Source organism: Bactrocera dorsalis, chromosome 2, assembly GCF_023373825.1.
Source record: "Bactrocera dorsalis isolate Fly_Bdor chromosome 2, ASM2337382v1, whole genome shotgun sequence".
NCBI classification, from domain to species: Eukaryota; Metazoa; Arthropoda; class Insecta; order Diptera; family Tephritidae; genus Bactrocera; species Bactrocera dorsalis.
The window spans coordinates 64,910,032-64,933,121 of record NC_064304.1 but is presented as its reverse complement, the minus strand read 5'-3'; the positions used below and the strand labels follow the sequence as shown (position 1 = coordinate 64,933,121).

Here is a 23,090-nt window from a genome sequence, read left to right as displayed (position 1 = left end):
TTAGCAACGTGTGATTACGAAGTAAAATTAGTTATATGATGTATATTATGGCATATGAATTGACTTCTAATGAATATTATTTTAATTTCGAAGTTCGGAAAATTTATTACAAATATTTATTAAGGGGGTCCTCTTATATAATTGTGCAAAAAGTACCTAATATTTGATAATTTTGTTTGAAGAAGTAAACTGACGTGCGCTATTTTGCAATATGTTTATTCAGGTTTCATCTACATCATCTAATCAGAATTTTTAAGTGTCGTGTGACAAAAATGGCGTCCAAAATGGCGGCTCCAGCAAAAGGTGTTTTGAAAACTAATCTCATCTGTGGGCACGATACACGTTGCAATTCGTTGTCTACAAGCAGAAAATCAAACGAATCCTAATAATAACATTCCGTAGAGGCGCCCCAACCTAAAAAACATGAAAAAATTCGTTATAGAAACAAAATGGCGGCTACTTGAAATAAAGTATCATTTTTTCGCACTTTGACCTGTTGTAAAAAATCGTGCATGATCAAAATATTGCGATTTTGTAGGTTCCAGCGCCGGAGAATTTTGTTTTCTTTTAGGCGGGCAAAACGCGAAGATAATCGATTGAATAGTTTAAAAACGAGAATGCCCGCAGATTCGAAAAATCTTGTTTCGTGTCAGAGTTCGATGTCGATATGTCAATGCTCAGGACATAGGTCCGTTCAAAGTCGTGTTGCGACGGAACTATTTCACGGATCGAAAAACCATTTTTCCAACATATTCTAGACAATTTAAGCCTTATATTTGTACAATAAAAAAATTAATTTTTTTAAGAAATTTTAAAAGAGGACTCTTTTAATTATGTTAAATCACAACACGAAGATTTCGGTTATAAAATAGTACCCAGCTCTGGTTGCCCAGAGCTCTTTTTTATAGATTTTCTTATCCTAATTCATGTATGCACCACATGCAGAGTACATACGCATATCTTAATACTAACCTACTGTACTCTACCGACAGTATGTACACATATCTTAAACATTAGTGTTCCCAACGCCATACGCAACTATTTTTTATCTATTATTATTATAGGATCATCTGCGATCCTTTACATTGCATACATTACAGTCTCTAATCAATATACCCGAAATGAACATTTATTACAGTGATGATTAAAATGGGAATTTGTAGTATATATTTATGTTTAAGATTATATTAGTATGTGCTAGCGATAATGCACATAAATATTTGTAATATGATATCTATTTCTATACAGATTTACAAAAATATCTTATTTACAAATGTAGCCGTTAAGAACTGCTCAGAAATCTGAACAAGTTATTTGTTTTCCTGCAGATCTCCTTCAGCATAATACCACAAAGGGGCCTTTTCGAAAGCTTGGACGACTTTTTAGCAGTTGCATGCGGCAAACAACGAATTCTTCAACTATAAAATTCATTTTAGAACAGCTTGGTGGTTATCTCCCTACAGGAACGGTTGGTCCTACTTCAATATCATCTTTGATTAAAAAAATGTTGAAATTGGGTCCAACGCCTCTTATTGATATATATTACGATTTAAGCTACGGCCGCCGTCCTCAAGTGTTGTTAATAATAGGCAGACCTGGAACTTCACCGCCAATATTAGAGGTAAATAAAAGCAAAACTCCATACATTAAATCACATACAAATTTACTATATAATATGTACAGAAAAATATACGCTATTCCGGTCCAAAAGCACCACCGTATGAGTTTAAAAATGGAAAATATAAACTGCTAAAGAAACTGCTAGACGACTTTTTACCAAACGAGCTTTCTTCTGATCAAAAGTCTTCAGAGAAAGAGACGATTTCCACATTTATTGACGAACTAAACCAAGTGAGTTTCCGTAATTTGTATTCAACAGTGTAATAATTTATTCTATCTAATAATGCCTGCAGAGTGGAGCTTCAAAGCCGAGCCGAGCGCAAAGCTATTTTTGATCTGCGCTGATCGCAGAGGAAAATAGTATAGTGGTTAGTATACCACTATACTATTTTTTTCTGTTTCTTGTTCGTAACAGTTTCTTTTAACCGCAAAGTATTTAGTTCGACTACATTTTATTTAAAACAAGAAATAAAAATAATTAAAGAATGTTTTGCGCGAAGAAACTGTGTGTAAAATAAATATGGGTATTTAATAATTCCCGATAAATTAGGAAATTGCCGTTATAAATTTGGCCTTTATTGAAGGCTGGTATTTAATAAATTCTGCAGAATTAGGGAATTCCTCTTTTCCTTTAAAAATATTGATAACGCTTATTCTTAATATAGTTCCACCATAACCATTGTACTTCCTTTCAAGCAATAAATGAGACCAACATATATTGAGCATTGCAACACGCCCGTCAGCGCCAAAAAACGCTTCAAAACTGGTTTCTCTCATTGATCAGCGTCGGCTTCGGCATAAGTCCTGGCCAGTTTTGCGCTCGGCTCGGTTTTGAGCGTCCGCTCTGCAGTCACGCAAGGGGATATTTGGAGCTTACACTAATAGAAATAGTTAGATAAATTTATAATATATATACATGTATATATATATATATATATACATATATATTATTCTTAATATAGTATATATACATATATATATATATATCAAACCGAGCCGAGCGCAAAACTGGCGCGGACTAATGCCGAAGCCGACGCTGAAGCTGATCAATGAGAGAAACCAGTTTTGAAGCGTTTTTTGGCGCTGACTTGTATAAACCCCATTTGCTCCTTATATATTCCCAAAAGTGACAATTTTGTAATCGTACTCTGGCAACATTTAACTCTGAGTTTGATACATTATAAGGGGCCATTCATAAATTACGTCACACCTTGAAGGGGGGGGAGGGTATCATTCAGAAGTGACATTTTGTGACAAGGGGCAGGGGGGGTCAAAAGCTTTGTGACATCACATTTCAAAATTTGTGATGTACAAACGTGAAATTTATAGGTAAACAAAAAATATTAAACAATTATAAATACAATTTTTGTTTTCTAATACTTAAGTTGTAACGAAGCTTTTTACTGGAGTCACAGGGAGTGATGACAACGACGCTAAGTTTGCTCCATTATTACTACAGGTATTATTAAATCTCCAAGCATCATCCCATCTGAAACAAGTTCCATATAATAGTCATTGTCCTAGTGTCTAGTCATACTTGTTTAAAAGATCGTGTAGCATATGTGGCCTATATTTTTCTTCATATTAAGCCACCAATCAACACAAACAATCACATAAAAAACAAGAGCTGTTACCTATCGCGAAAATTCGTCCTCAAAGAATTCCGGCTAGGCGTGCCCGAGAGATTCTCTGTTTAATGAATGATGACGATGCTTTATGGATGGAAGAAGACGATGTTCCTGACATCCAAATTCAGAACGAAAATGAAGTGCCTGATTTGCCAGTAATAAATGACATAAAGGAGTGGGTCAAAAGTCCATGGACACAAGATGATTTAGTTTTGTACTTTTATTTAACATAATTAATTATCTTTAATTTCTTGACTAATCATTCGTTGTGTCTGTACTTTAAAATTTAACTAAATGTTGATTTCATTAAAGATTATTCAATAAATATAAGAATAAATAGAATAACCTTTTTTTTGATGAATCCATATAATTGAAAAACGTGTGACGTCACGAAAGGAGGGGGGGATAGTTCAAAATGTGACAACTTCCGATAAGGAGGGGAGAGGGGTTAAAAAGTCCTTAAATTCGTGTGACGTAATTTATGGATGGCCCCTAATTAAAAAATACAGTTATCAAAACAATATACATATATAGTTAATGTGCAAATGAGCTACTTTTTAAATAATTTTTATGTTTGAAAGTATAATACATTTTCTTATATATACATATGTATATATCCTATATATATGTATATGACATACTATCATCTATACTAATACAGGTATCCCTCGAATAACACGGTTAATTGGTTCCGTGTTATTCGAAATCGTGTTATTTGAAATTTAAAAGGTAAAACTTTATAAACGCAATAATTTTTAAATTACATATGTTCAACCACTGTCACTCTCCAAAGATTGATTTGTTTTTCCTTGAAGAGGTAGAGGATCCTTCAATTTCAATTTTTAAAAGGAATTTTCGCGGCTTCGTGTAATTCGAACCCCGTGTTATTCGAGGGTTGTCGCAATTTTTAACCGTGCTATTCGAGATTTCGTGCAACTCAAGTACCGTGCTATTCGAGGGATACCTGTATTATAAAGCTGAAGAGTTTGTTTGTTTGAACGCGCTAATCTTCTCTTTTAATAATCTAAATAAAAGTCCGTGATTACCGTTTTTGTGATAACTAATTTGGTCGAAATTATTTGTTAGAGTTGTATTAACATAATATTTAATATTAATTTTTCTATATTTATTGTTATTTTCTTCTGTCGTTGCATGCAGTATAAAACTCTTCAAATTTTTTAGGTAATTCGTAATTTTTGTGGTTAGCAGTCATTTTATTATTTTAGATCTTACTCGCTGATGTTAATTCTTACTCTGCTTTTCTTAAAAAATGCCTCGGAAGCGAAAATCTGGTATATCCAAAATGGCATGCTAGTTTTATTGACTGGTGATTTCTGTCAAACCCTCCCAGTGATTCAGAGGGGGACACCAGCAGATGAAATTCAAGCGTGCATTAAATCATCACGCTTATGGTCGACAGTTGAAAAACTCCGCCTGAAAACTAATATGAGAGTGCATCTTCATAATGACGTGGATTCAGGACTTTACGCAGAAATGTTGTTGAAAATTGGTGATGGTTGTTTAGCTGTTGACGTTGAAGGCTATATATTACTGTCAAGAGAATTTTGTAATTTAGTAGAAAGTGATGTGGATTTCATTGCTAATGTTTTTCCGGAATTGCAACAAAATTTGTGTAGTGATCAGTGGTTGCGTGCAAGAGCAATATTAGCACCAAGAAATGAAATTGTTAATAGGATCAGCACTGATATTTTAAACGAGGTTCAAGGAAAAATGAAGGAATATTTGTCAATGGATACAATTATAGATACGGAACTAAGTACTTCATATCCTGTGGAGTTTTTAAATTCACTTGAACTATAGGGTGTACCGTCACATAAACTTCATTTGAAACTAAATATACCAGTAATGCTTATGCGAAATCTAGATGCTCCTCTGCTATGTAATAGAACAAAGCTTCGGATAACAAAATTGAGACAGAACATACTTGGTGCTACTATTTTAACAGGTGTCGGTAAGGGAAATATTGTTATAATACTTCGGATACCAATTATTCCCACTGACTTTCCATTCAAATTTAAAAGGGTTCAGTTTCCTGCAAAGCTTAGCTTTGCTGTTACTATAAACAAGGCACAAGGACAAACATTACTGGTAGCAGGAGTGCATTTAGAAAACCCATGCTTCTCTCATGGTCAACTTTATGTAGCCTGTTCACGTGTATCTAATGCCCAGAATTCACACATATATGTATTTGCACCCGACGGGAAAACTTATAACATGGTCTACAAAAATATCCTAGATTAATACTTTGTATTTTATTTTTTTAAATTGTTAGAATTCAGAATTATTGATTTTTGTTACGGTGAAATATATTTTAACATTAGTTGTTGCATTTCAATACGCATATTTTAAGGTGTTGAATCTTCATTGTTTTTAGGAATTTTTAAAAATTTTTGTTCTCAGCCAAGCAATAAAATTTAGTTATCACTTTGACTCATTTCTATTATTATACCCTTACCCTTTATCTCTCATACTTATTTAATGGCTCTACTGCGGGCGAAGCCGCGGGTAAAAAGCTAGTCTATATATATAAAACTAAGTGGCAAAACTTCCTGTTCGCATACTCCTCCTAGAAATTTTCAGGGGTAATTGGGGTCTGTTTGGAGGGTGCACATAAGAAATTTAATGTGTGTATCATTGCACGTTTTGCAAAAAACAAAAAAAATATTATACATCCCGCCTATACAAATTCTCATGAAATAATGTTTTGCCGCAAGATTGGCAGTCCTGTCTAATGCCTTTTACTAATAAAAAGAAACAACTGCCGGATGTTTACAATTAATAAAAAAAAACATTGATTGTTATAATATTAGGTGTAGCGAAGCGCATATGGTAACAGCTAGTAATATCCTAAAAAACTGAATACATATATGTGGGAACGCATAAAGGACAGACTAGAAATGAACGAGCGTACGGACGGTGACATGCAACACTGACTGCAACAGACAACGAGTAGCGACGAAGGAACGAGTAGCGACTAAGAAACGGGTAACGAAGACTTTGGCAACGACAGTCAGTCGACACATGGCAGTGATCTGTAGTGAATGAGTTAAACACAACTTTGAGCTACTTGCGAAAAATTGAGTATGAAGCAAGCAAATTATTCACGGAATGAGTATAAGCGTGAATACTGCTTACTTACAATTACGAGAGGGAGACTTTTGGCTTGTGAGCTGCTTAGCTTGTATGAAGCATATATTCACAAGTGTTTGCTTATGAGCTCACAATACTTATGAATCTTTGCTTAGGATTCTCTGACATTCATGAATACAAAACACTTGTGAATATACGAAGAAGCTCAATTGTGCGCAAGCCACTTGAGCCGTAACGCTATGAACCAAAGGCTAAGAAATCCATTACGAAATTAGTAAGAGTTACTATTATATTATTGTATAACAACAAGGATTTTGTAACTGGTTCTAATAATGACTAGATATAATGAAATAAAAAACTGGATTTTCATATTTTGAGTTAATTTTCTCTATTATTAAAAAAAATCATATATACATACTTACATTATTATGTTATCACCTATAATATTACATTTTATTTCATAAAATGATAATTCATAATGGCATAAAAATTAAATGAATTATTACCAAAATAACACATTTCAGTTAATTTCGGTAAAAAATAAAAATACTAAGCATAACATTTACTTCAAGATTTATGTACATACATAAGATTCAACTCCAAAGGTACAAGTATATACTATAAGTATAGCTTCTAAATACATATACATATGTATATTAAGATTGAGGTATTGCACAAAATTACTTTTCAATATCATTGTATATTTTTGTTTTTCAAGTTTCTAAGGTCTTATTGTCATATTAGTTAGTCTTTAATATAGAATTCAGGAATATTATATTATCTACGGTTTGGGTGCAAGTCGATTTCTTTTATCAGTTATTAAATTGCCTGCCAAGAAAAATACACGTTCAGACGCCGCACTACTTGCAGGTATAGTTAATATTTTAAGTGCAAGTTTTGATATGCGTGGAAAGTTAGTTTTATGTTGCTTCCACCATTGAATTGCGTCAAAGTCATTATCAAATTGTACTCTTTCTGTAAAATATCGACCTAACTCATCAATACGCCCATGTTTGAAATATTTGGAAAAAAAGAATGTCAGGTCATTTGCAGGTGAAGACGTGTTTGATGTTGAAGTAATTGGTGAAGATGGAATAAACATCTCTCATAGCTTTTGCTGGAGGATATAAAAATAGTGCTACTTTGTGGTAAATGCTTAAATTAGCAAGCCATATACTGTCGATATATGTTGATATGTTACGTTTAAAGCTGACTATTGTTGGAATGTCTATATGAACTACTCCGCATATCGTTTTTAATCGAAAATTTCAAAGAAGTACAAAACATATTGACACAAAACCCACCCACATTTCTTGTATATATGTATCTCTTAGTAATTTTACTATGTTTTAATGTGATTTATTGTGCTATTTTAAAAGAAAACTGAATAAAAGGATAAAAAACAAAGAAGTTTCAGTTTTATAGTTTTTACGAAGTCACTAGACTCACTCGTTCCTTTTAAAACCCCTCCGCGTAGGTATAAACTTCAGGGACTCATCTACCTAAGCTCTTCACTTTCTAGAATGTAAGATAAAGCTTGCATCTAGGTTTAAGAAATAATTGAATAAAAGGATAATAAACAAAGAAGTTTCAGTTTTGTAGTCACTACAATCTCGCGTTTCGTTCCTTTTAAAACCCCTCCGCGTAGGTATAAACTTCAGGGAATCATCTACCTAAGCTCTCCAATTTCTAGAATGTAAGATAAAGCTTAAGAAAATAATTGAATAAAAGGATAAGAAATAAAGAAGTTTCAGTTTTTTAGTCACTACAATCGCTCGTTTCGTTCCTTTTAAAACCCCTCCGCGTAGGTATAAACTTCAGGGAATCATCTATCTAAGCTCTCCAATTTCTAGAATGTAAGATAAAGCTTAGGAAAATAATTGAATAAAAGGATAAGAAATAAAGAAGTATATGGTATGCAACGAATAGCTTAAACAATTGTATACAGAGAAGCAAGCCAAGCCAAGTGTGAGCGTTAGTGATTGTGAGACATATTCACACTCATTATTACACAAGCAAGACATGTGATTGTGAGAAGATAATATTTTTAGTGAGAGCAAGTGTGAGTGAACATTGGGGGTGATTCATGAATATGAGAGTGTATTTATAAGCCAAGTATTCACTGCAGATCACGAGCACCATTGTACAAGCAAGCAGTTGGTAAAAATAAAATCAGTTTTTGTAAAATTAAAATAAGATCCGTTCGTATAATCAAATAATATCACTTTTTGTAAAATTAAAATCGACTAATAAACCTTTTTAAAATGAACACGAATCCACCCCTACAAATTGGGGGCTCAACCGGTGGAATTGTGAAAGAAAAAAGTTTTAAAATCATTTTTTGCTGTGCGTTGAAAAATTGCGTCGTCAAACGCTATAAAAACATTCAACATTTAATTGTCCGTTGTTCTGTAATTGTAAGCGTGCAATACACAAACATATTACAAGTGTCGGCCAGCGTCTTCAAACTCTATAAAAATTTCTTAATTTTCATACGTACCAAAATTCTGGAAAGTTCGGGAAGCGTCATTGATTGTTCGTCGTCATACGAAGTCGGCATTTCAAAAATTAACGGCGAAGAAACAGACAAGTTGAACAAGTAGAACAAGCTGAGTGAAGAAACAGAAAGTTCAACTCGTTGAAAGAAGAAGCAGAGAAATCTAACGAAGTAGCAGAGAAGTTAAAAGCGCTAAGCAGAGAAGTTGAGCAAGTTGGAATACGTTGAACGAAGTAGCGGAGAAGTTAAAAGCGCGAAGCAGAGAAGTTGAACGGGGAAAGAACAGAAGTAGAACAAGTCAAATAAGCTGAGGAAAGAAGGAGACAAGTTGAATACGTAAAGCGAGAAGCAGAGAAGTTGAATAAGCTGAAGGCAGAAACATAGAGGTTGAACAAAGAAGCAGAGAAGTGGGACGCAGAAAGCAGATAAGTAGAATATAAATATTTACACATACTTATATTATTCATTATTTTTACATTTCTAGTAGTTTGTTTAGAAATACTTTTTAATTAAAAGTGAAAAGTTGAATTGTAACAGTGCATTGCGACAATGGACAGACAAGCAATACTGACACTAAATATTAGTTTTTACGTTTAATGATATCCAAGAAAGCCTAACACAATTTAGTGGTGACGATAATATCGATTTGCCATTGCTGAATGGATAAATAACTTTGAGGAGAATGCATTGGTAGTAGGGTGGAATAGTGTGCAGAAATTTTATTTTTAGTAAGCAGTTGCTGAAAGGAGCTGCCAAATTGTTTATTAGAAGTCAACGAGGCTTGGCCAGTTGGGAATCACTGAAAGAAGAATTGATCAGTGAATTTGGGAAAAAAGTGTCGTCGTCAGAAGTGCATAGTCAGTTGAGAAGTCGTAAGAAGAGGGTAAACGAAACGTTTCGCGAGTATTTGTATGTTCTTACAGAAATTGGAAAGCCATTAAATATCGATACTGAAAGTTTAATATCACATTTCATTGGGAGTATAATAGATACGAAACTAAACAAAGCGGTGCTGTACGAAGCAAAAACAATTAGTGAGTTAAAAGATAAGATAAAAGTTTACGAAAAAATCCATAGTAAACCAGACAAGTCAATACAGAAAGTCGTAAATACAACTTATAATCAGGAAATCTCTAAATCGTGTTTTAGATGTGGAAGCTCCACACATCTCATTCGGGACTGCAGCAGTCAACAAACCAAATGTTTCAAATGTAATGGTATAGGACACAAGTCTTTTGAATGCAATGGTACTGCAGGTATAGAAGTAAAGAAAGAATCAGATAAAATTAATGTTGTGAATATTGACAAATCAAAAACAAGTTTACCATTAAAAATAGTGAAGGTAGGAGGACTAAAAGTTGATGCATTAGTTGATACTGGGTGTTGTTTGTGTTTAATATGGAGCGATATTTTCAAAAAAATTAAATTTGATGGTGAAGTGGTCAATGATAAGCGAACTTTATATGGCGCTGGCGCCAAAAAATTTTCAACATATGGTAGTTTTGACGCAGAATTGGAGGTTGATGGTTTGAAATTCTTACAAAAGTTCCACATCACCAGTGAAACCGCTATTCCATATTCAGTATTCATAGGCACATCAGTACTAGATAAAGTCAATATTAATATAAACCCAGAGTGCAGAATTTATAGAGAGGAGTAATGTTGAACAAGAGGTGGAAGAAAGACGCAAAGAAAAAAGAATAGAGTTATTAAAAGAGTTTCAGGAGTTATGTTTGAGTGCAGGGGAATATAGTGACGACGTAGTTATTCAGGAATTGATAAACAGTTATAAATCAAACGAAAGGGCTTTGGCCGATTTATTGGGTCAGTTGGTGAGGGGTAGAAACAACTCATCACTTGGCTACAGTAGAGGGAGATTAGGAGGTAGTTGTGGCGGTGGCGGAGGTATAAATAATTATGGAGGTCCATCTATGGGACCGAATGGTGGTGGTGATGGTGATGGCTTTGGTGGTATGCCACAAGCAGGTGGCATGAACAATGACTACGGTGGCATGCAACAGAGCAACAATTATATGAGTATGTCAGGAGGTAATCAATGTGGTTATGGTGGGATGTCATCAAATAGGGGAATGAACAATCCAGATCAATGGTATAAAAACGTTGATAATGTATATAAATGTTTAAACAATTATCCAAATCGTAGCACATAGGTGTCGCCATTCAAGCTGTTAACAGGGCTTGACATGCGTGTGGAAAATCAGATAGACTTGAGTGAATATATTGAAAATGAGGTAATCAAAGAGCTAGAAACAGAACGTGACCAGGTTAGAGAGATGGCTAAGAAAAATATTAAAATAATACAGGAAGAAAATCTAAAAAATTTTAATGCAACAAGAAAAGCCGAACAAACGTATGAAGAAAATGAGTTAGTAGCTATAAAGCGTACGCAATATGGTCCCGCATTAAAGGTTAAGAAAAAGTTTTTAGGACCGTACAAAATTGTTAAGAAATTGAGTCATGGTAGGTATGATGTCGAAAAAGTAGGCGAACACGAAGGACCGTATCGAACAACAACAGTTGCCGAGTTCACGAAAAAATGGTGCACGTCGTTCAAGGACGAACGAAGGTCAGGAGTGCCGAGTGTGGGAACGCATAAAGGACAGACCAGAAGTGGGCGAGCGTATGGACGGTGACATGCAACACTGACTGCAATAAACAAAGATCGTACGGACGGTGACATGCAACACTGACTGCAATAGACAACGAGTAGCGACGAAGGAACGAGTAGCGACAAAGAAACGGGTAACGAAGACTTTGGAAACGACAGTCAGTCGACACGTGGACGAGCATCATTGTACATGCAAGCAGTTAGTAAAAATAACATCAGTTTTTGTAAAATTAAAATAAGATCCGTTCGTATAATCAAATAATATCACTTTTTGTAAAATTAAAATCGACTGATAAACCTTTTTAAAATAAACACGAATCCACCCCAACATATATTAAAATAATAATATAAGTAAATCACACCTTTTACCATTTAAAACTTCCATACACATCTATCAAGCACTTATGTATGTACGGATGTACATATCTAAGTACAATTTAAATTCAAATCAAGATATTGTTATTTATTCAAAAAAACTCTTACCCCCTCAAATGTTAGAGATTGACGAACAACAAAACGACGAAAAAACTCTAAATTTCACATCACTATGTTTAATCGTCTAATTGAGATAATGAAACATTGTTGCCGAAATTTAAATATAAAGCACCCTAGCTCACACACGTATGAATGTGTGCATGACATTGTCGTAAAAATAATTTATACACACATATCCGTACACACTACAAACATTGTTCTGCAAAAACAATAATTGTCTCAATTAGCATCAGCACCCTCACAAATCAATGTGGCAGTCAAATATCCGATAACCAACTTTAGAGTAAAACACGCAACAACAACATATTCCTTCATGAACGCAAACCCACTTTCAACAGGTAAACTCGCTTCATTCATAAAAGCAAACACCATTTCATCTCCCCGATTTTCGAAAATCCTGGTAATGGTTATAATGAGACTAGGTCAAGTTTTAGCTCATTTTATTCATGATATAAGGTATTAGTAAAATGCGTTCTGAAATTTTCATTGAAATAACTCAAATATTGGCCGAGATATCCAGCATAGTGGGGGCTCAGGATTAAACAAACGCTCACAGATTAACTACTGCAGCAAGAGAATTCTGTCTAAATTTCCATTAAATATCTCACACACTGACTGATCAATTATAGGTAATATTGGCCGAGATATCCAGCATAGTGGGGGCTCAGGATTAAACAGACGCTCACAGATTAACTACTGCAGGAAGAGAATTCTGTCTGAATTTCTATTAAATATCTCACACACTGACTGATCAATTATAGATAATATTGGCCGAGATATCCAGCATAGTGGGGGCTCAGGATTAAACAGACGCTCACAGATTAACTACTGCAGGAAGAGAATTCTGTCTGAATATCTATTAAATATCTCACACACTGACTGATCAATTATAGGTAATATTGGCCGAGATATCCAGCATAGTGGGGGCTCAGGATTAAACAGACGCTCACAGATTAACTACTGCAGGAAGAGAATTCTGTCTGAATATCTATTAAATATCTCACACACTGACTGATCAATTATAGGTCCACTTATTCGGTACCTAGGCTCCTGAACAGATTTGGTTGGTTTTAAACAATTTTAGGTCAAAAGGTGGCACGCACCAGAAACATTATTCGTACAAAATTTAATCCCATTATATTAATTGTTTCTTGATTTGTGTATTGGAAAGTAAAAGAATCAAGTGGAATTTAAAATTGTGCTATATGGGAAGTAGACGTGGTTATTGTCCGATTTCATTTATTTTCACAGAGTGACATAGGACTATGAAAAGAATACTACGTTTTCAACTTTGTCGAAATCAGTTGGGGGGTCTCAAGTGGGGGATTTCACCAAAAAGTGGGCGGTACTACGCCCATCGTCAAATTTTTACCCCGGTCTCTATTAAGCCTTATCATACCATCCCGGCGGCAAATTTTAACGTTTCCGGCGCATTTAGTTATTGATTTATCGCTCTTTTAGTAATTTGGAACAGTAACGTTATATAGGAAGTAAGCGGCGTTTTCATTTTATCCACACCATCGGTAGTAAATCTTGTAATATTCGTGAATTCGTATTTGATTGTTGTAGCTTATATGTACATCAAACTTGTTAGTAGGCGGGGCCACAACCGATTTTTCAAAATTTTTTATTCGCAGGGACCTCTTCCTTCCGCGGCTCCCTGTGCCAAATAACAGTTTTATATCTTAATTTAGTCCTAAGTTATGGCAATTTATAGGTTTTCGGTTAATGCCGATTTTTGGGCATCTACGATTCCGCCCATCTACGAACTCGATTTTTTTCCAGAAAGAAACCCACGTACAAAGTTTCATTGAGTTATCGCAATTTTTACTCAAGTTACAGCCTACACAGACGGACAGACAGATAGTCCACCGGATTTTAACTTTTCTCGTCATCCTGATCATTTATATATATGTACATAACCCTACATCTATCCCGATTAGTATCAGTTGATACGTACAACCGTTAGGTGAACAAAACTATAGGAATATTCAGACCAGTTTTGTTAATTCGTTAGTCGTTACTCGTTTTTTACGTGGGTTTTGGTTTTGTAAAATCAACAGGTAGTATGTATTTAATATAATTGAATCAGCTGTTTTGAAACAAAATTTACACCCACTACTGATGTACAGCAAAAAGTATGTTCAGCAGTTAAGTGTTTTAACGAAGTATCAACTAACAAACTACCAGATTAACAAGTTCGGTCTGTTCGGTCCCCTTATAATTTTCTGTACGAAGGTTGCAATAAAAATCATAAATTGAACAATTTCTGATGTCTTTCTAGAAGGGAAAGTGTCAACCCCGCAAACCATATAAACAAGTGGCAATGTAGTTCTTGTCGATTTAAAATATATTTCCGGAGCTCACAAAAATCGATATGTATGCAACCTCATACGTATGTATTTATGCTGGTTTATTGGCGAAGCTGTTAAAGCGGCAAGGGAAGCGGTAACAATCGTCATTCGTTCGTTCGTCTTTCTGTTTCGGTTTAGCTCAGATTTTCTACCAACAACACAATATTGAGACACTTTGTCGTCGCATCAGGTCTTCGGCCATTGGTTGCCTGTGACAACGGAGATTTCGCATGAAATAATAAGTGTACATATTTACATACAAAGTTGTGTGTGGACAAATTTACAAGCATTATGCATATGATTCTTTATGTTTACATGCTCACATAATTACATACGTGAACGTATCAAAACTGTGCATAAATATGTACATACATATATAAATATATAGTATATATAACTTATCAAACCTTCATTACGGGGCATCTCAATAGGATAAAATTTATGTCATACTAACTGCATTGCCGTGCCTATTGTATTACTACCCAGGTAGGAAATCACCAATGACCCAGCCTTTAACCAAGCCGTTCCCAAGACTTGGCAAGCTTGGATCAGGCTTGGTATCCAAGCCTAGACCAATAGTGGATGAGCATTGGAATGTAACGTGGGGCCAGACTTGGTAACTAAGGCTGGCCCAGGCCGTGTTATTAACACTGGTCCAGGCCCTAAAACCAGCGCCGTTCCAGGCTTATTTTTTTTTTAATACCTTGGCTTAGCCAGGGTTCAGATGTAATTTGAATAGGTATTTTGTGGATTGGCACATTCAATGAAGAACGATTTATCGGAAGTAATTATGTTTAATTGTCTTTATTATATTATTAATATTATATATATTGTTATTCATATACTTTAAATGGACTTCATCCACATGGAAAATGAAAAATAAGCATTATGTTGTCGTAACTAAACAAAACTCCCGATAATAATGAACAAAAAATATTAACGTAACTCCTTTTTTTTAAACACAAAAAATACAAAATTGTTGCCTGAATTGTCGTAACTGGACAAACCCCCTGATAATATTGAACAAAAAAATAACGTTAAAAATTAACTCCCTTTTTTTAACACGAAAAACAGTAAATTCGCAAAATTAAGTTTTCACTGACTGATGAGTTCTGTTTCAGTCCCTCTAAGCTCTTTTTTCAGTTAAACTGCACCAACTTTCTTTTTACGCTGTATGCATCCTCCATCTCTGTCGCCAGCACCTGCTAGCCAATCAATTGTAATCGTAATAATCTTCAATGGTTGATTAGAGTCTTTATATTTTGTCTCAATGAAATCTGGAAACCGAGTAAAAAAATCAATGAAAACCAAATAAGTCAGTCACCATGAATGGACTTCGTATACAAACTTCTCATACACGCAATTTTTTTCCTTTGACAACACGGCCTACGCCACTATAATTAGGTTGAACTTCTTTGGCCATTAATTCCTTGAGGATCTTCTTAATGTCTACAGCGTAATTGGATTCTTTATGCGTTAACACACTCATAAATTCTTTCTGAAAAAAATACCACAAAAATATTTTCAGACAATTGGCAAAGTCAATAATAACGCCTCAAAATATAAATATATTCCAAATAAACTCACAAGTGTCACACGCTTGCAAAGCCTTTTCAGGGTCAGCCAAATTGTCCTCATGCATTGGGTCGAGATTCCTCTCAAAATCGAGGAACTCTTCCAAAGTCTTAATAGGAAAGTTTGTACATAGTCCCTCCCCGCCATTGGTTCAGCTCCAGCAACATGATGCATGGTCATGTTAATCTTGAGCTCTTCGATTTTTCTATTTTAACCGTACTGGATGCATCGTTTTGAGTGAGAAATTGTCACGTAGTTTGTACATGAGGAAATCCAATTTAGGATCCCAGTAATCCATGACAAATTCTGAAAAATGAGAAAAAAACAAAGAAAATACACAAATTTCCTCCACAATATGGTTGGTACTTACCTTTAAGAGGATCGCCTATGGCACTCCCCTTCAGAGGTGTAAGGCAAGCTATCAATGCCGATTTTTTCTCTGATTTTGTGTCACTGTACGCTGTTCTACCTAATGAAAATGAGAATTAGTAGGTTCAATTTTCCTGAAAACAAATGAACACAGCTATTTACTTTCAGACGCTCCAGCCCCGGCTGCTTCATTATCTCTTGGTTGATTTTTATTTCTGGAAACATCAGCCTCAGGAATTCTCGATGTTCTTACCGTAGAGGACTCCCTTTCTTCGACAATTTGTTCTAAGAGAGAAAAAGTTTGCCTTGACATCATTGCCGCTTGATTTTTGGTTAATTTTCTAGCTCGATTGGTTTCAGTATCTGAATCTGTGGATTCTACGTTATCACTTTTTTATAAAGACATTTGATCCTCCTCTGGGCCTTGTCGTAATTCCCTGTAAAGAGTAGGTTATGTTTTCTCTAATAAAGAAGGGTTCATTTATTTCAATTCGATGATAAACGATTGGGTATGCGTGAAAAATATTAGTATAACGTTATTCATACGAGCACTTGTGAGAATTTCAACGTCAAATTTCTCCCACGATGATTCTGGAGGACTGAGATCTTTCACTATTGTGTCTATTATACAATATTTATCAGGGGGAGGAAAAGCACAAGTACTATTGTTGTTTCCATCGGTTCTGGTCGCCCACGACGCTGGAACGATTTCAAGGGTTTTTTCCCAGTCTCAGTAATTTTGTCCAGGAACTCCACAATTTGATACAATTTGCCATCTTCCTCTTGAGTACTCATTCTGAGGAAGTAGATGAATAAAAAAATGTGTACTTTAATGAGACAGTTTAAGTGAATGGTCCTTTTAATGTGCGAAGTATTTTGCAATAATTCTTCGAATAATTAATTGACGTAATATTCAGCGGAATTATTTTTAAAAAGTATTCTCTCAAATGTGTGAATTAACTGTCTAAAGTTTTTTTATCGCTCAATGTTTCAACATAGTAAATTATGGCGTCAACATCATCAGGAATGATTTTTAAAGGTTATATGAAAAGATTGTGGAAATGTGTAAAATTTTCGACAAATGCTGAGGCAACTAATAAAAGAGGAGAAGAGAATAATACTTCATTCTGAATCATAAACAATTGGCAAAAATACTTACATACGTGAAAAGCGAATTAATCCAAGCTGTTATGGCGCGTGCAGAAAAATGACGCAATATCACGTTACCGTTGTTGCGGGATATATAATACAGTAACACCAACATTTACAAATGAACCGCCGTTTGTCAAAAATTTGACACTGGATCCGTCTCCTCTCTCTGTACGAAAACCCCCGCAAAAACCATCATACCCGTCAAAATTGCACTATTGAAACAATCGACGTTATGAATGCAACAAGGACACAGCATAATATTTTTCTTTGATTTTCATCATTAAACACTTGGATTTCACAGCACCGATGGTTACCAGCTCATGCGAACCTGCTAATTTGTCAATTGCGAAAATGCCAATTTCTCTTGACGCACAGGGAGCGTCAAACACATCATTTAAGGAGTGCAGTTTAAATCCATCTGAGTAAATATCGTCCGTTGACTTTTCACTATGATGGCACTTCGATGTAACCCATAATTTTGAAATCACAAAGAGTTTTTCCGTGGTTAGTTCCCCGACATTGTTGGGTTCCACAGTATGTAGTATCATGTCATTATAAGTTACTGATTTGACTGATGAATATTCTTCACAACTTATTTTAATTGTCTCAGGGAATTTTTCAGGTTTCACATCACGTATTGTAACACGAGGTCTCACTTTTGCACTGTCTGATGAGTCTAAAGCACTAAGGCGATTGACGATTTGAGCCAAAGGTTTCGCTCGGCTACTTGCAAAATTATTCAACTGACCTATAAAATCCTCCCTCCAAAATGCAGAGTAGTGGCTCAGTGAGGTTTTAAAATGAGCTGCGTCATCACAGAGGTGACTGAGGTGATGAATTGTAATTATGACACTGTCTTCTCCATAATATATCGGCATTAGTTGAACGAAATTATGCAATAGAATCTTTGCCATGGGAAGACCCCTGGTTATCAATTTATCACTGCACAAAACACGACATGCTACATGAAGTAGCAGAAAGGGTTGATATTTGTCATCATCGAGAACAAACTGCAGGACAATGCCACCGGCGTAAAGCAGTAGAAATGAACACTGAGTTGCTTTCCATTGCCCAATTTCCTCGACATCAAACTCCTTCCTCTGAAATTCTGCCGTTACATCATCATTGAATTCATTAAATCTGAAAATTCTTTCAATTGTTGTGTTGATAATTTATAATTATTTTTCTACCACACAACCATCGATGGTTATGCCTTCGAGGATTAATTTTTTAGCTTCCTCCACGAAATCACCCAAAAAATCACTCACATTTTTTGGCTTGGACCTACCATAAAACAAGGCTACCACAAAAGGACTGCAGGCATATTTTTTTGTCACCAACTTCATCGTAATAAGCCGGAGACTTCCCTTGGAATAATGGTATACCTTCAATCCATCTATATGAACTAACACACCTACATATGTTTTTTTCTTTGTAGACATTCACGTCTATTCGTTTCTCCAAACCATTTAGAATTCCGAGATAAAAAAAATCCCCAATCTGATCTTTATACGCCATCATCGGTTTGGTTTTCACTCCGTGATTGAAGCCAAGAAGTTTATGGGCAGTGGATGGCACTTCAGTGTGTCCATACTACGTAGAATTTCTAAAAATCCACTCACCACTTTCACCTTGATGCTGCCTATATTGTCAAGTGTCAGCTGGCGTATTTTCTCAGTGAGGGTCTGAGGTGCTTCAATCTCAATTCCTGAGTTCATCAGCTCGGTCTGTTGAGGGGCTGCATCTGCTCCTAGACTGACAGGTGCTATTGCGTTGTCATCATCGTCGTCAACCGACATAAAACTTGAAAACCCTGCGAAACTCTCTAGCAATGTATCTTGTTGTAGAACTCCACTTGGAGATTCTGAACAATTTTCTAAATCATGAGATGGCTTTGCTTGGTTAGGGCTCCTTTCATCTTTCTGTGCTTGGAGAAAGTTTGTATCAGAAGAATTCGTTGATTCATCACGACTATCCTCATCAGAACTGTCCACACTATTATTATTATTAGAGTCTCCAAATTAAAAAAAAAAACGGTATTTTTTCACTCGTTCCCGCGAATTCGAATACCCTGTGGAACTCATGATTGAACACCACTCATTAATCGACTTTAATTTGTAGACGTTGACATTTGTGTTCTCGATGGATTACAAATATTGAGAAAGAAATTAATATGGGGCTAGCAATCAAGCATTATACTATTAGACACTGCAACGTTTTGATTTCGCAGCGAAGTAAAATCAGGATGCAGTCTGATTGAAAAGGAATCAGTTTCAGCCAGCCTGGGCCCAAGACTGGCTGAGAAACTATAAGCCAAGGCTGAATGAACCAGACTTCTTCCAGACTTGGTACAAACTTGGCAACCAGGCTTGATACCAGGGAGGGATCCAAGCCTGGACTTTACCCGGTGTGACTAAGATACCAAGCCTGGTTCAGTCCCGGACTACTAAAGCCTGGTTAACCACGACTAATCCACGGTTGATCCGGTCGTGAAGCTTGGAAATTCCTACCTGAGATAGTTTTGGAATAGTTATATTCATTTGTTTTTTTTGTTCTATATTATATATCTTACTTTTTACTCGTAAGCCCTAAAATGCATTTTTGGAATAGTTATATTGAATTGGACTTGTTTTCGTTGAGAAAAAAAAACTTTTAATGCAAAATAAAATATATTTATTTAAAATATATAATATATTTCTTACTTTTTAAATCCTGAAATGAATTTTTCTTACCTAAATTTGATTCACTATTTTTTGGGCTTTGGAAGACCAAATTACAAAGTCCAAGTCAAAAAGGCTTACATCCTGGGACCGAACAAATTTTATTTCAATGGAAAATGTGTGCAGAACGTTTCCACCGGTGATCACAATGTCGGTAAATGAAACACGACGTATGACCACGTAAGGCCACAATGTCCCATAATGAAAATCCCCCAATGCCCACGGGTGGTCACATTGCCCCAAATCGTCAAAACATAAATGTCCACCGGTGGAGTACGCGGGGCTCAAGTTTAGTGTGGCTATTAAGGGGTTATATACAGTTAGGATTTTCAAAAAATCGATTGCGTTTTCTTAATATATATACATTTGAGTATACACACACAAAATTTCAAGTCGATCCGACAAATATTTGCGCGCCGGCAACATGTAAAGTGCTTTCAAAACTTTAAACTCGTTTTTCTCGAAACAGTGTTTTCAAAGTCGGTGAGCAAGATTTTTCAGAAACGGCTAAACCGATAGGTCTGAAATTTTTAGGATTTCCCCATCCGATGAAAATTTCTTATTTTTTATTAAAATTGGCAATATCAACGTTCCCAATAATTATTTTTGGCAATAAAAAATATGTAAAATAGTTTAAGGTTGTCATAATATACCTGCCAAGTTTCAAATCAATAAACCAAATTGTTTGCTTAAAAAAAATTCTTGAAAATGCCTTTTTTTCGACCTCCTAACTGTATATAATCCCTTAATATCTACTTCTATTTACAGGACATCGACCCAAAATACAAATTGCACGTATAACAGCAGAGTTTTTATGGAATTAAAAATAAATCCATAGGTCCAATCACCAAACATTAATCCTATTCAAAATATTTTGAACTTTTTGGAAACCGTATGTGAAAACATCGAATATCATTGAAATAAATCCAAAAATAACGTATCATCGACTTAGTGGGTCAAAATATCCGGAAATAATACTAGATATCGTGTGGGGAGCGTGCGTCGACGTCTAGGGACAATAATTGCATTTTAAGCTTTAGCATTATTTTTTTTTTATTTCTGTAAAAAAATATTTTTATATGGTACATAGTATTTAATGTTAAAGCACAAAAAATCAATAACTAATTACACCAAAAACATGAAATTTTACCAGCGAATTGGTATGAGAGAGTTTTATGAGAATAGGTGTGAAAATTGGACGATGGGTGTGACACCGCTCACTTTTTGGTGAAATCCCATATCTCAGGACCTGCCTAATCGATTTCGACAAAGTTTAATACGTGGTATTTTTTTTACATTCTAATGTCACACTGTGACGAAATCGGACAACAACGACGCCTACTTCCCATGTAGCACAGTTTTAAATTTCACTTGATACGTTCAGTTTCCAGTACAAAAAACAAGAAGAAAATATTATCACGGTATAAAACTTTGCACTATTAATAACTTTAGTATGTGCCACCTTATGATCAAAAATTGTTTAAATCCAATAAAAACTGTGCAAGCCCCTATGTACCGAATATTTAGACTCCGGTACTCATAGTTGACTTCTGATCGAATATGTCGTATGTGTGCTATATATAACTGAAATTATTCTATTGTATTGGTATGTCTGTATGTCAAAAATGGGTTGAATCGGACCAATACTTCTCTTAGCCCTCATGTACTTAATATAAAAATTTTCGAACTTCCAGGTGACTTTGTACAGCCAATATCTGAGTTATCTCAATGAAATAAGGGAGCATGTTTTACTCATGACAATGTATCTTTGTGTCTAAAATAGATAAATTTGAGCGAGCCCTTTAATAACTATTACCAGGATACCATCCGGCTGATTTTACCCTATATAATTGGTTTAACACCTTAAAGTATTTCCCTGGCTTTGATTCTTAGAAGTTGCAAGACTATAAAATGCCCGGTTGTACCCGAACTTAGAGCTTCCTTACTTGTTATTGAATGTTATAGTTTTACAACCGATTCCCACCAACTACTCTTATGAGAAGCGCGTATATAGAAGCGCTAAGGGCGCCTGTACTTTTGTAAGTCTAGGCGTATTATCTTTATTTTTGACTTATTCTGCTTAAAAATTTGGGAAACTACAGTCCACGAAATACAAAATAATAGTGCACAAGCTAAAAATATCTTTTATTAATCTTTAAATTTCAGATGATTATTTTTTATGTTATTTATTAATGCAATGAACCTCGAGAATTATTTACACAACAAGGACACAGCATAATATTTTTCTTTGATTTTCATCATTAAACACTTGGATTTCACAGCACCGATGGTTACCAGCTCATGCGAACCTGCTAATTTGTCAATTGCGAAAATGCCAATTTCTCTTGACGCACAGGGAGCGTCAAACACATCATTTAAGGAGTGCAGTTTAAATCCATCTGAGTAAATATCGTCCGTTGACTTTTCACTATGATGGCACTTCGATGTAACCCATAATTTTGAAATCACAAAGAGTTTTTCCGTGGTTAGTTCCCCGACATTGTTGGGTTCCACAGTATGTAGTATCATGTCATTATAAGTTACTGATTTGACTGATGAATATTCTTCACAACTTATTTTAATTGTCTCAGGGAATTTTTCAGGTTTCACATCACGTATTGTAACACGAGGTCTCACTTTTGCACTGTCTGATGAGTCTAAAGCACTAAGGCGATTGACGATTTGAGCCAAAGGTTTCGCTCGGCTACTTGCAAAATTATTCAACTGACCTATAAAATCCTCCCTCCAAAATGCAGAGTAGTGGCTCAGTGAGGTTTTAAAATGAGCTGCGTCATCACAGAGGTGACTGAGGTGATGAATTGTAATTATGACACTGTCTTCTCCATAATATATCGGCATTAGTTGAACGAAATTATGCAATAGAATCTTTGCCATGGGAAGACCCCTGGTTATCAATTTATCACTGCACAAAACACGACA

The 23,090-nt window shown here is 35.2% G+C and overlaps 2 protein-coding genes across 15 annotated transcripts in view; both read left to right on the top strand.

The window, feature by feature from the left end:
• Positions 1-23,090, top strand: part of LOC105233125 (endothelin-converting enzyme 2) — a 789,700-nt gene that overhangs the window by 300,271 nt on the left and 466,339 nt on the right. For 12 of the 14 annotated variants that reach the window (XM_049449944.1, XM_049449938.1, XM_049449940.1 and 9 more), the window contains 2 exons: positions 1,329-1,621; positions 1,684-1,851. The exons of 1 other annotated variant lie outside the window; for it this stretch is intronic. In XM_049449944.1, coding sequence (XP_049305901.1) covers positions 1,394-1,621; positions 1,684-1,851 — 396 coding nt within the window. In that variant the 5' untranslated portion in view covers positions 1,329-1,393. The remainder of the gene's footprint in view (positions 1-1,328; positions 1,622-1,683; positions 1,852-23,090) is intronic. One more of the 14 variants, XM_049449943.1, reaches the window with a different exon arrangement.
• The window catches only part of LOC125776616 (uncharacterized), a 468,092-nt gene that overhangs the window by 174,185 nt on the left and 270,817 nt on the right, over positions 1-23,090 (top strand). The window lies entirely within an intron of this gene.